The sequence below is a fragment of the Lonchura striata genome, chromosome 3 (assembly GCF_046129695.1).
Source record: "Lonchura striata isolate bLonStr1 chromosome 3, bLonStr1.mat, whole genome shotgun sequence".
Classification (NCBI taxonomy): Eukaryota; Metazoa; Chordata; class Aves; order Passeriformes; family Estrildidae; genus Lonchura; species Lonchura striata.
Window position 1 is genome coordinate 107,623,000 of NC_134605.1, and position 14,105 is coordinate 107,637,104.

The 14,105-nt window shown below is 41.6% G+C and overlaps 1 protein-coding gene across 2 annotated transcripts in view; it reads left to right on the plus strand.

Annotated features, from left to right (window-relative positions):
- Positions 1-14,105, plus strand: part of PTCHD4 (patched domain containing 4) — an 83,161-nt gene that overhangs the window by 19,103 nt on the left and 49,953 nt on the right. For both annotated transcript variants that reach the window (XM_021529768.3, XM_021529769.3), the window contains exon 2: positions 5,751-6,231. In XM_021529768.3, coding sequence (XP_021385443.1) covers positions 5,751-6,231 — 481 coding nt within the window. The remainder of the gene's footprint in view (positions 1-5,750; positions 6,232-14,105) is intronic.

The following is a 14,105-nucleotide window of genomic DNA, read 5'->3' on the forward strand; positions in this document are numbered from 1 at the left end:
CCTCAGGATGGAGTCTTTTAGATGTGCCTGACTCTTCACAGTGACCATAAACCAAATTTGCTTGGTTAGCTGGTGAGCTGAGCTTCATCATTGCTAGGTAGCTGGAAATTAAAGAATTCTTCTTTATTGCAGCAGAGAGTTAGACAATTATTTCCTGGATAACTTTTCATGGCCACTATCATAGAATTAGTTTTTGCGGTGTGAACAGACTCCTTAGCCATGGCTCTGTCCCTGTTCCCAGCCAGACAAGGTGCAGCTCTACATCAAATGTGCTGCCCTCAGTGTTCACCTGCTCTGGATGCTCCCTCCATCCTTCATCCATACAGAGCAGCTGTAGAGCAAACAGTGCAGGAGCACCTACACAGCTGCAAGGACAGGAAAACTGAAAACTGCTACATAAAAATGTGGGGGAAAATGCTGACATGAATCAGCATTACGTGCTTTGTTCTGGAAAGGAATGCTGCAAGAATTTTTGGTAATGGGTGGCTGTGTAACAGAGATTGACTGCTACAAGATCTCTATGCATAACTGTACTAGGGACAGGGACAGAAGAACCAGTTTGATTGAGGAGAAAAAACCTTTCTCCAAAGTTTTACAGTGAGGCTGAAAGGAACATGAGCAGCCCAAAATGTTCAACCCTAAATGAAAGGGGACTTAAATTTTTTATTACTTTTTTTACCTTGAAAACTTGCAGCTGGCTGAAAAGCAGCTTGCTTCATCCTAACTTCTGTGGTTTTTAGCATAATACTTTCTATGACCTACAGTGGAGTAGGAATGTCCTTATCAGAGGGAGAAACAACTACATTGATTTCATTAGGATGTTTATCACACAATGTATTTCAGCAGACATTCCTGGTTGCCCTTTGTTGAACAGTTTAAGCTTTTAAGATAAAATAGCATGCAAGCAGGATGGCATGCTTTATCCTAACATTTCTATGATGCAGCTATAATGATCTATCACTCTAGTTGATGAGAAGAAGCAGTTAAAGAAAAATAAAAATAGAAATAAGTTTTCTGGCTAAGGTCCTGTAGGTGTACTTGAATGAGAGTGATCAAGCAGTTGGGAACAAGGGCTCCTTTCCCATTGCTAGGGATCTGAAAAGAGTTTTAGAACCCTTGCCAGCCCAACCTCTGCTGAGTGAGGTGCTAAGAAGGCAGGAGCCATGCCCTCTCAAAAATGCCTCCAACCCTCCCTTTTTCCTGTGAGAGGAAAGCCAGAGGAGGCTGATGCATATGAAGCAGAGCTGAATGATATAGTAATTCATGTTCAAAAAAGACCTCCAAGATGATGTAGCCCAACCATTGAGTTACCACTGCCAGGCCCACCGCTAATCCCTGTCCCTCAGTGCCAGTCCCCACAGCTCCCTGCCATTCTCTGCACTGACTAGAGCCCTGCTTTCTTCCTAACTTAGAGTGATTTTGGACAAATAAAACACCCCAGCAGAGGGTAAGGCCCTGTCGAGGGCGGCTGCTGCTGCGGTGACCACACAGAACCCCCAGCAGGAGCTGGGCCTGCAGCAGCTGCACTGAAAATATTAAGAAACAAAAAAAAAGGCCACAGGTAATTTTAGTAGTGAGGTAGTATTTCTAGTGTCCCTCTGGGCTGCATGCTGGGAGGATCTGTGCCTGCTACTATTATCACTAGCAGAAGATATTTAGCTCAGTAGGAGCAGTGAGTTTCCTTTAACCTGAGAGGTCCTCAGCGCTGGGGCAAGTCAAACTTCCCATGCCACTTACATATCTTCCTGGAAAATTAAGGGTCCAAGCATCCTTTACAGATAAGTTTCCAGCCTGAAACATAGAACGGTTTATTCTGTACCCATTCATTCACAATTAGTGAATCTTACTGCTGAACAAACAAGGAGTTTGGATTTTCAACCACAAGCAAGGTCAGCATAGACACGAGTGGCAAAGTCCATCGTGCTGGGGGAACAGGAAGGTGAAGCTGTTCATGCCTGTCATCTTAGTCCTCATTCTTCTCCCTTTCAGAGCCTAAATATATCAAATGGCTTTGGGACAACCAGAAAAAGAGAAGGGAGGACACAAAAAACAATTTAATAATGTCCATTGAAGCAAAGAATTTTGCTTACCCCCTGTTTTAGATGAAATATCACACACCCCAGCAGGTGATTTATGTTTCTTTGCATCTTTAAAGATGCTCAGGTCTGGAGCGAATTATCTGCCATCAGAATCTGGAAGAACAGACACTGTTAACAGTTCATCAGACATAAAAAAAAAAAAGGAAAGAAAAGAGAAACACATAGACACAGACCGGGGATTTGCAACAAGATTCCAACCATGCAAGTGACCTTGCTAAAGTCAATTAGCATCTTCTGTTGTACATCCTACATGGGTAGAAAATCATGTACAACCAATAACTACTACTATTACTTATTTGGGGGGGGGGGGGGGGTGTTTTTCTGTATATAGTATCAGAGAGTAGCAGCAGATGTAGGTTAAAAAGTGTAAGGGGTCTGTAGTCTGAAACATAAAAATATGTTATTAAATTGAGCAGTGTGTGGGCATTTGCCAGGAAGGATGCAGTAATTATTAGCAGAAAGCACCTTTTTCATGAAGAACTATGTAGAATCTTATTCAAAACCTGCCTGGTTCTTCAGGCATCACTTACACAAGTCATTGTGGCCACATTTTGTTTCCCAGACCTTAGGCTTAGTAAAGGAGTTTAGCCCTCTGTGACTTGTTCTTTTACTAAATTGGTCCTGGAGGACAGCAGAGAACTTGGGGCAGTGAATAACTCCTCTGAAGCTCCCATGAGACTCCAAGAACAGGTAGGTCCCTGTGTTGGACTCTGGGAGGTGCTGAAATTCATGTTGGCAGAAGTGGGTCTCCATTTTTCTACGCATAATTTGTCATCCATAAAATGGGGTGAATGAAAGACTTTTCCCCCCATATTTCATCTGCTTTCCTCTCTAAGATTGTAACCACTGCAGAGAAGCTGTGTCTGCCCCACCTCTGGACATGTTCAAGGACAGGTTGGACAGGGTCTGTAGCAATCTGGACTAGTGAAAGGTGTCCCTGCCCATGGCAGGGGCTTGGAAAGAGAGGATTTTTAAGGTCTCTTCCAATCCAAGCTGTTCTATGATTCTGTTATTCTCCAAGGGTTGTATCAGAGAAAAGCCTTCTAGTGCCACAGGTGGAGTGGTGCCACATTCTTATTAAACTGGAGCAAAGGCAAAATCCTTGCTTAGATAGGAAAGAGTTTGCCTCCAGAAAGAAGGGAACAGACAAAATATCCTCACAGCAATCTAGTGCCCGTGATTTCCTCGATTCCATCTGAAAGCTTACTCTCCATTTTGCTGACATATGAGCTGGGTGCCCTATTGTACATCAGTGTGAAAAATAGCTGTTATCTGGTGTTTCACGGGAGATACGGCAGAACATGACTTATTTGTGCCTGCTCTGCCGCCTCCTTTGAAATGTTGCCGTCGCTCGCTGCTCCCTTCGCAGGGGAAGGCAGATGGTCATCACAAAGTTCCCCATAACCTTGCCGTGCCTGCTGCATAGTGAATCAATGAAACCTGAATTACAGAGCTCTGCCTGGGCTGGGAGCTGCGCTGCTACAGAATCCTGCAGCGCCTGCAAGCCTCTGAATGTCAGCTCTGCCCAGACACTGAGGAAATGTGAAATTTCTCTCCAAAATTTCAAGGCGGTGCCGAGTGGGGATTTTTAGCTGCAAAGTTGCATCCGATGTGAGCCAGGACTGCATTGCTCAAGCCTTAATTACCAGCTTGGAAATGCACTTTTTGTGAGCGTTCAAATGTTAGGTGTGACCTCTCCTTAGAAAGAGTAGAAATTAAAAATCCAAGCAGGATTGGAATGTTAAATGCTGGGGATGAGGATTTTTTTGAGTTTGAACAGCAGCAGCTGCCCCTCTGTGATAGCTTTCTCTGCTTATGTGACATTTGCAATGAGGCTCCAGGTGATTTTGGAAGCTGGCACTTAACTGCAGTTCACCTTTTGTGTCAGCTCGTGCCAGGATATCCTTGCCAGAAGCCACTATTTTGGTGGGAAATAACAACTGGGAATAGGGGAAAATATGAGCTTGTGAAAAGCACTTTGTCACGTTCCCTGGGCCGTGGCAGGCAAAGCTGGGAACAGTGTGAGCTCCTGCCTGAAAGTAGGCATAGGTAGAAATCTCTCTGGCAGGATTATCTCCTTTACATACCTGATTGAAGGCAAGGTGAGTCCATAAAACATTTTAAACACTGTCTCCCAATTTCTGATATTTATTTGCTCTATGAGTCAACATGCTGGAAGACATCTAAATTTTATAAAGCCTCATTTCACTGATTTTTCCTTAGAATGGGAATCATTGCTATGAGCAGGTCTGGCAATTTCAGATAATGACCTGCATGCAGCACAGGTGCTTCTAGAAACGGGTAACCCTGGGTGTAATACATGTTAAAGTGTCTCCCCCAAATGGTTCTGACCTTTTGCATGATTGCTTCTGTGTGTGTGTGTGGAGGGCAGAGCCCTTCCCAAATTCAAGCTGTCAGCTCATTCTAGTAGCGTGTCTAGGCAAAGAATGCTCATATGAGCTCACTGCTGCTAGGTAGCTTAGACATTAACTGCCTTGATAATTTTATGGTTTTATTAAATACAAGATGAATAAATTTGAAAACTTTTAATCCAATTTTTGTTGGGGAGAAAGCAAAATATTATTTGGTGTGCTAAAGACAATCCCTGGATGTGAATTTATTTGATGAAAGAGATAACTTGTGCTGGGACAATTGTGTCATTGACCCTTATTCCTCAGTTTGCAACTGTATTTGGTCTTCTAAATCCACACAGACTTCTTCTGTCTTGGAAGGGGCACATACAGTTATCCTACTACCAGTGGCTAAAGAGAGAGGATCTTTCTTATAGAACCTTTTTTATTAAATCCTTACAGCAACAAAAGAAAAAATAACCCTAAAGAAGTATTTAAATGGGGCCAGATAACTTTACAGAAAAAAAAAAAAGGTCTGGTCTTGTTAACAGAGACTGAGTCGACTTGATGTGTCCTTTACTGATTGTCATGGAGGTTTCTATGTCCTAGCATTTACCAAAGTGAGGGAGACCAAAGTAAGGTTTATACTCTTGAAATGTATAAAAAAACCAAATCCTGGTTAAATTTAGGTTTAAGGTAGATTATTTTCTCTGTGCCATTGGTATAGATCAGTGAAATCTCAAATTAACAATTCAAAATTCTTATTTTAATTATATGTTTCTGGAGATGGAATAGCTATTAAACTTTGTGGATCCGTCTGTATCCTGAGGAATCAGGATTCATTTTATGTACATTTCCAGCTTCTAAAAATCATTTCCAAAGTGTCAAGAAATCACAAATCATCTAGAAATTAATCTTCATCTCAAACTTTTTGTAGTAATTTGAAATTTGTCATTGTCCATTAGTTAAATGTAGAAGGTTATCCTCTCCCATGGGGTGAGGAGTTTGCATGCAACATTTTGGTCCTGGATATCTGGGAATCCCTGAGTCTGCAATGAGTATCTGAGCAGTCCCTGAACTGCAGCACAGAAATGCAAATGAGCCTATAATGGGTAAGACAGAGTTGTGGCAGGGAGCAGGGACAGATCCCAAAGGCCAGCGAGGGGGATGGCAAGGCTCCTGTTGAGTGCAGTGGTGTCTGAGCACAACTCTTGGCTTGTCTGTGAGAGGAGACAGAGTCTCTCTGCACCACGTCGTAAGCACGATAACCACACGCTCATTTTTCTGCTTTCTCTCCCAGGATGGAAGGAGCAGTTTCATTGGCCACCAGCTTGGAGGGGTAATGGAAGTGCCAAACAGCAAGGACCAGAGAGTCAAATCAGCCAGAGCCATCCAAATCACTTACTACCTCCAAACGTATGGCTCTGTCACCCAGGACCTCATTGGGGAGAAGTGGGAGAGCGAATTCTGTAAACTGATGCACAAGATGCAGCTGGATCACCAGGATCTGCAGCTCTACTCACTAGCATCCTTCAGCCTCTGGAAGGACTTCCACCAGACCAGTCTCTTGGCCAGGGGCAAGATTTTGGTGAGCCTGATGCTGATTCTCCTGACTGCTACCCTCTCGAGCTCCATGAAGGACTGCCTGCGTAGCAAACCTTTCCTGGGACTCCTGGGAGTGCTCACTATCTGTATTTCCAGTGTCACTGCGGCAGGGATATTTTTCATTACTGATGGAAAATATAATTCTACTCTGTTGGGAATCCCTTTCTTCGCTATGGGTAATTATTTATCTTCATAATAATAGGATTAACAGAGTTTAATGACAGAATTGTAAATTGCATCCTGGGTTATAAAGTGCAGATTTTACTTTGAGTGAAATTCTAAGTCATTTTCATCTTTCTAAATTGGTCTGTGCCTTGCCAAAAAAAAAAAAAAATTAAAAAAGGAAAAAAAAAAGAAAGAAAAATGGAAACAAAACAAAGCAGTAACAACAATAAAAAGAAAATTACATACCTGGAATCTCAGCCAACATGAGAGAGGGGCAGTTCTATTGATTTCTGCTACAGAATGAAAGAGAAATTGTTATTGAAAACTAGTCAGCTCAGCAGACAAAATGGATATGTGTTGACCCAACTTTGATGGGAGGCCAGCCAAAAGAGTAAGTTAAACAGGAAGGTACCAAGGAAGGGCAGATTTTAACATCCTTCCCAAAAAGGGCTTTTCTTTGAGCTCTGCCTGAAGGGCAGTGTGAGACAGGTTGGTGTAATAAGATTGATGGACTTTATCTCAGAGAGGAGATTACAGTTGTGGTGTTTGCCAGGCTGTGAGCACAGGAGCCTGTCAGGATCTGTGGCACATAATCCCTTGGTTTGTGAAATCCCAGATCAGCTGCACAGATTTCCATTGTGTTGCACCCAGACAGGGGAAGCTGTGGAAGAAAGAAAAAATGTAATACCCAGCTCTTTAGGCAGAAGAATTGCTTTTAATCAGTTGCTTTCTGGTGCTGTTTGGGTCCAAGCACTTCCAGGGCATCCATGTGGTTGATGAGTTTGCTGGGAAGTTTCATTGGAAAGGCTGAGGGAATGGTGCCCAGCTCAGCATTGTTTGGTGCCCTCACATCCAAGTTTGTCAGTTTTGCCATACCATGAGTCTGAGCCCCAGTGACAGCTCTGTGCAAAATCTCAGTGGTGACAGCCCAGAAGTAAAGGTTTCCATGCTCAATTCTGGTGTCAGGGAATTTTACCAGTGGCCAGAGCTCTGCATTTTTACAGCTAATTTCTTAAATCCTGTTCATACTTCTAGTCCTCAAACTGACTACTGTGTTATGGTAAGAGTCAACTAAATATGCAAAGTCACAAGCCAGAGTCTAAGTTTGAAAAAAGGTCTTATACTTTCCTTAAAACCTCAGTCTCCCAAAAGACCGTATTTTCTTATCTTCCCCTGAGAAAACTCCTGTGAGTATATGCATCCCCAATCCCAACCTCCTATTTAATCTAGCCCCTAATAATGCATCTGTATCACTAAACAAAAGGGCTGAGCTGTGACCTCATCAGTCCTGCTCTCAGAATCTCTGGAGCAGCTGCTTGAGGTGGGAAGAGGTGGAGTGGAGGGATTGGTCAAGTCTCCAGAAAGGAAATAGAGGAGTGAGGCAAAAGACCCCAAGGAATTTCATGTTTGGTTCAGCCTCATTAACAGTGATAAACAAGGCTGTGCCAAAGCCTCTGATTCAGTCATCTGCACTGTGGCAATGGCCCTGACATGGACTGCCCTGTGCCAGCTCTTCAGATGTTGTGCACAGTTCTGTGGTGCCAGAGGAGTTGATGGAAAGTGCTGAGATGGGGAAAGGGAAGGAAGCCAGCAGAGAACGTGCCACGTTGTGATGGATGGATCCTGACCTGTGCGAGGGGTGTGGGTTTAGGAAACAAAGAATGGAGAAAAGGATGAAGAGGGGGTCATGCTTTTTATCAGATTTTGGCCACCTTTTCCTTGTTTGTCAGGAGGTGCATACCAAAGGAGGAACTAGAAGGCACTGCCTTGCTTGTGCAGCAAGTTGAAGTAAAGGTGAAAAAACCCTGAAGCAATGAAGAGCATCTTTCCTAAATTGTGCATTCCTCTGTTGGTGTCTCTTTTAGATGGCTGGAGAGATGGGTGGCACAATGTCTTTGCTTGACAGGTGCCAGACTTGTGACTCCCAAAGGAGCTCCTCAATTTAAACCTTCTGTGCAGCACCAGGGTGAGACACAGGTCAGAGTTTCTGAAAGCAGAGTGCCTTAGTTTCCCATCTCAGTAGTTCATGACTTTGTTTGCTGTCTTAGGAAAAGTAACATTTATAACTTTCTGTTGTGTTTTGCTCTGTCATTCTTGTCACAGCCACTGCCAAGAGCAAAAGGAAAAGAAACAACAACCTCTCTTGAAGCGAGATGTTTGCAAGGATTGTTTCTATAATATTATATTGAATGCAATTCAGGTTGAATAAGAAAGCATTTACGTAACTTCTTCAGAAATTTCATTCAGGAGTCTCAGACTGAATTGAAAATATCATTACAGAACAGCTTGCAATGCTTGGGAACTGCTGTTTATAAATATTAGACAACACTTTTACAGTTTAGTGGAGGAAAAGACAGGCAGAATGTCTTACCAAAGTCTAACTGGGTTACAATCTGCAAAGCACCATGTGCCTTTAGTCCCTTAAGGGACACTGCCACCTAATGAGACCTTGCTCTGCCCAGGATACACCCACGGCCTCACTCACCTGGGCCCTTGCTGGGCAGGGTTTTCTGCTGGACTGGGCTGCCATGGACTGATCTGACAGCCCAGGACAGAAACTGTGAACTCCCCAAGACTGTTGATTCTGTGGGTCAATAAATCACCCTGGCCCACGTTGTACCAGTGTCCCTTGCTGCTGGCAGAGCAGAAAGCAAACAGCACATCAAATAGTAATTGAATGAATACAGAACAAAAAGTGTGCAAGGTGGGATTTCCCTGAACTTCAAATGCCAGATTTGCAAGTCAAACTTTCAAAGTCAAGTTACTTAGATTAAAAAAAAAAAAAAACAAAAAAAAAAAAAAAAAAAAAAAAAAAAAAACAAAAAAACAAAAAAAAAAAACAAAACAAAAAAAAAACCAAAAACAAAAACAAACAAAAAACCCAACAAAACAACAACAAAAAAAAAAAAACCAAAAAAAAACCAGGCAATAACAGTGACAAAGACCCTGCAAGTACAATGCAGAGTACACAGGCAGCATTAATTCTGACAGCTCCCAACTTTGGAACACTTCAACCTGACATTTGCAACCCATCCATTTAAAGTACATTTGTTTGGTCAAAAATATGCAGTTTCTTCTAGCGTTCACTTTTCAAAGGATTAATTTTAATGGAAATTTTGTGATATTCTGGGCTTGTCCTTTTCCCCCTGCAAGGGTGGCAGGATCCTACCATCTGAATAAGCCTGGATGTTTAGATCCACAATTCCTCTTGCAGTGCAGAGCTTCTGTAGGTTTCAGTAGGCGACAGAAGTCTTCTATAGAAAAGTGGAATGTTTAATATTTTCCTAAATTTAGACTGAGTGACCTCCACCATAATTATTTACTGTAGTCCTGCTGTGAGGGAATGGTCTGCTGGGATAAAGCACATCTCTGCTGAACTCGGGGAAGAGTGTTAGCTCAGATTGGCTTTTCTTTATCCTTGAGGGTGAAAAATTTCAGTCTTAAGTTAGGCATGAGGACAGTGGTGGAAAATCCTGTTTGCTCTGGCTCCCTCTTCCCAGCCACAGTTTCCTCAGACAGCTCCTGTGGAAGAAGTTTTCAGTTTTCTCAGTACTGTGTCTCCCACTGCATTTGTTCAGCCATTCAGGAGAAACCCTTTGGGAAGTTCTCCTGCAAATAATTCTCTGGCTGCCAGGATCTCCTGCAAACAGGAGCAAGGGAGGCTGATTTTTAGCTGTTCATACCCCAGACAAATGGATAAATGCTGTGAGTTAAAGGTGCTTCTTTAGTTTCAGAGCTTCCTTGTTTATTAACTGAATTGGGTCTAAATGTTTTGTCTTTTTTTCACTCAGAATTTAATAATCTGCATGTGAAATTAGAATATGAGACTGTTCTACCTGGAATTTATCTTCTGGGACAAATAAAACTTGCAGTTTCTTCTACAAATTTAATATCAGCAGAGCTGTCATGACAGGCTGTGTTTCAGACAGAGGATAGAGAGTCATATAACTAAATTTCAGATTTGTTCTAGCCCTGGTTAGATGTTCTTATCTACCTTTTGTGTTTAGATTCATATGCAATTTCAAAGGGGTGTTATGTATGTGACATAATTATGGTTTCCCATGCCTAATCATCACTAATTAATATAACCAGAAGGTTAACTACATAATTGAGATATTATTGCTCCCATGATCTGCTTTTTAATGCACAGGAACCAGACTGATATCATCAGGGAGATAATGATTTAACTCAGCTGAGGTCCCAACTGTGTATTTTTAAATGCAGGTGTAACAATTACATCATTTTACATTGCAATTATTTTTGGCCAGTCCATTAAGTACTTCATTATATAGATTAGTGGAAATCTTATGATAAAAAACTACCTACAGTATAATTATAGTGTAATTATGCTTTTTGTACTGTAAAGTGTATGTGTTTCTTATAAGGCTGAATCCACAGTGGATGTGAGAAATATTTCCTGTCATTTGTAAGGCCAGACAATGAAGTCCATAGGATATCTGTGGGAGCATCTGTTTGTAGCTGACACTTTAGAGAACATTAATTTCACTGAGTGCCCTACCACACACTGCAGTATTGCTGCCACTCCTGCCAGTAACCACACTGCTGGTAGAGATGTAACAAAGAGACACAAAAACTTTAAGATCCAATAGGCTACCTGTATCCAGCAGTAGCCCCATGCCTGTTTTATGAGCTCAAGATGGATGGCAGAGATTGTACTTTCAGTGCAGAATTCTGTTAAAATTTCCCATTATTCCTTCCCCAGAGTTGTTCAGATGGAAGGAGGAATCAAGGCAATAGCAGACAAGACTCCAGGCAGTTATTAGCATTTCAGATGGAAGCAATCTAACCTCTTTCAGATGGCAGTTGTTGAAATAATGACTGGTGATCATCTTTCAGTAAATTTGAGATGTCACAGTATTATATTAGCAGCAGAGTCATGGGAAATTGCAGAAAAAAAAGTCCTAGTTCAGATGAGATTTTTTTTTTCAAACCTCAGAAGACAAATGTGAGAGCCAAAGTAGAGGCTGTCACTGGTTTACCTGAACATGAAGTATCACAGTATTCTAACCTTTGCTTCAAGCAATGGACTCTGATTACAAATGTGACAGAAACATTTCAAGAGTGAATCAGACTATGGGATTGTCATTTTGATGCAGCAGTAAAGCAAATGCCATATGAATCTCATGTTGCACCATCACCTCCTATTTGGGTGAGGAGCAAGAGAGCAAGCCTTTAGAGAAAAGAGACCTCCTGACATAAATCCCCACCCCTCCATGCCTTAGAAATTCTGTGAATCTGATATTTAGGTGTTACAGCAGTTCATTTCTCCACTCATTCAGCAGATGTTTAAGGGCTTGGAAGTACCTTGTCCTTAATTATAAAGTTTCTGTTATTGACTTTTACAGAGGAAAATGGGAACAAAAAGAAAAAAATGAAAAGATCAACAGAGAAAGAAATTGCAACACTTAAAAATGTTTAAATGTTTAAGATTACTTATTTGGACATGCATCTAACACAAATAATTCATACGAATGGTTTAGAAATTTGCCATATTTGTATATTTGTAAAGTTGATTTCCCCATGACATGTTGTATTTCCTGACAAGTATATTTCTAGTTGCAGTAGGTGGGATTTTTTCATTTCTATAGGAAAGAAATTTCACCCAAGAACAATCTTTCCTGGAATTTGAGTAGAAGACTAAAGCCTTTCTGGGATAATCTGCTGCACTTTGACCATGCAGCCTTGTCCTGCAGCTATGTCCTGAAGTGGTGATGGTTAGTGAGAGGCAACTGGTCTGAGACTGTCCTTTCCTCAAACATGAGGGGAGATTATCTCTGAGCCAGTCCTTTGGGCCTTCTCACACCCAGCAGAAAGGATGCACAAAGCAGCCCAGCCAGCCTCAGTCCCAGCAGCAGGGTTTGTAGCACCCAGTCCAGGTATCCCAAATGTTCCCCCCTTAATTTCAATTTCCTTTGCAGGCAATAGAGAGAAATAGGAAAGCCCAGATGTATTTGGAAAATTGCTTAGTAGATGTTTGGGATGAGCTGTGTTAATCTCTGGAAGGTTTTCTCCATCTCTGAAAAAGGGTGACTTCTTAGGCTTTGGCACCTGAGGTTTTGCGGTTTTCGGGTGGTAAAATAGGCTCATTCCTAGACTGAGTTATTTAAGGCTCTTTATTAGATGCACTTTTTCTGTGTGTTGATCTCATTTAGGTTGGACATTTGGTTTGGGCATGAGAACAAATTTCTTCACAGAAAGGGTGATTAAACATTGGAACAGGCTGCACAAGAGGTGGTAGAGTCACCATCCTGGAGGTGTTTGAAGAATAACTGGATGAGACATGCAGGTCTACTCGACATGGTGGCGTTGAGTCACAGGCTGGACTCAATAATCTCAGAGGTCTTTTCCAACCTAATTGACTCTGTGATTCTGTGATTCTGTGATTCTGTGATTCTGTTATATACATAAGTTCTAAGACATAGACACATGGATACAACAGATATGCAACTGCCTTGAATCCCTTAGAGATGGAATTCTAGCCCTTCTTTTCCTGTAGAGACTCTTCAGAAGGTCTCTTATCAACCCAAATGTCATCCTTCAGGGATGGTGGGACTCCAGGGCTGCAGGTCAGTGGTTCTGAGGCTCAGCACAGGTTGAAGGATTCACCCATGGATCACTGCTGAAGCACAGACCATCACTGCCAGATCTGTAATGACAGAGAAAATACAAAATACATTTTCTGTGTTTGTTGCTTGAGAAAAGGCAAGCAAAGTCTGGCTTCTTTTGTCTCTAGCTGGAACTCAATTAACCCATTTGTCCCAAAATAAGTCTCAAAAACATGTTGTCTGTTTTTGTTGTTAGTATTATTAAAACATTTTCCTCAGCTCTCCACCTGCAGCTAACAGGGTGGTAGATGTCATTTGAACTGCTTCTAATTTGCTGCAAGCATTTCCAAAATCTTTTGGAAAAAGTGAATTGATAAGAGACCATGATTTAAGCTAAAAAGTCAAAGGCTAAGAAGAATTATTTGCTTTTGCACTTCAAATATATGATTACTACTCAATCAATTCACCAATTCAGTTCTGATAGAGGATATTTCCTCTTTAGATGCTTCACACGTTTGTCTGAACAATTCTTACATTCATTTTTCTACCTTTTCATGGCAATGTTCATTCCTGCAACTGGATTATTTAAGGTTCTTTATTGGATGCACATTTTCTGTGTGTTGATCTCATTAAAGCAGGAGTTTCATTCCTTGTGTTTAGTATGTATCGATGCACATCACATTTACCTTTGGCTAATTTGGGATGGAAAGGAGCTAGCTCATGGCAAAAATTATTTAGCTCCATGTATATCATCCTTAATAGAGCACTGACAAATCCAGCTTCAAATAGCACCAATAGCAATTCCACAACCTGCTTCAACAGCTTGTTCCAGGGCTTAAAAAGCCATACATTTATAAAGGTATTTCTTAACTTTCCACTGCTGCAATTTGCACCTATAAACTCCAGGGTCTGTCTGGCTCAACTTTGGAGTGTAATTTTTCACAGTAACTATGTATATGCAAATACTTTTATGATAGTTTATACGTAGGGCTTATTTCAATTTGGATAAAATTTCCTGCCAGATCTTTTTCTCACAGATATTTTACTATTAGTTCACACTTTCCTGTGAGCTCCATACACACAGGAAGGTCAGTGATGACTTCTGGTCTCTGCAGAATGGTGGATGTGCAGGAAAGAGCAGATGTGGGATAGGCTGAGGATGTGTCCTGTGTTCTTTGGTGTGTTGGGGAAATATTCAGTCTTGCCCTGCTGTTTCTTCTGATCTGGAAAGGAAAGGTGGGCTCTATTACTCAAGGCAGCATAAACTTAATGTTCTAGGCTCCAAGAAGCAGGCTGTCTACTTGTCTTAGACATCATGG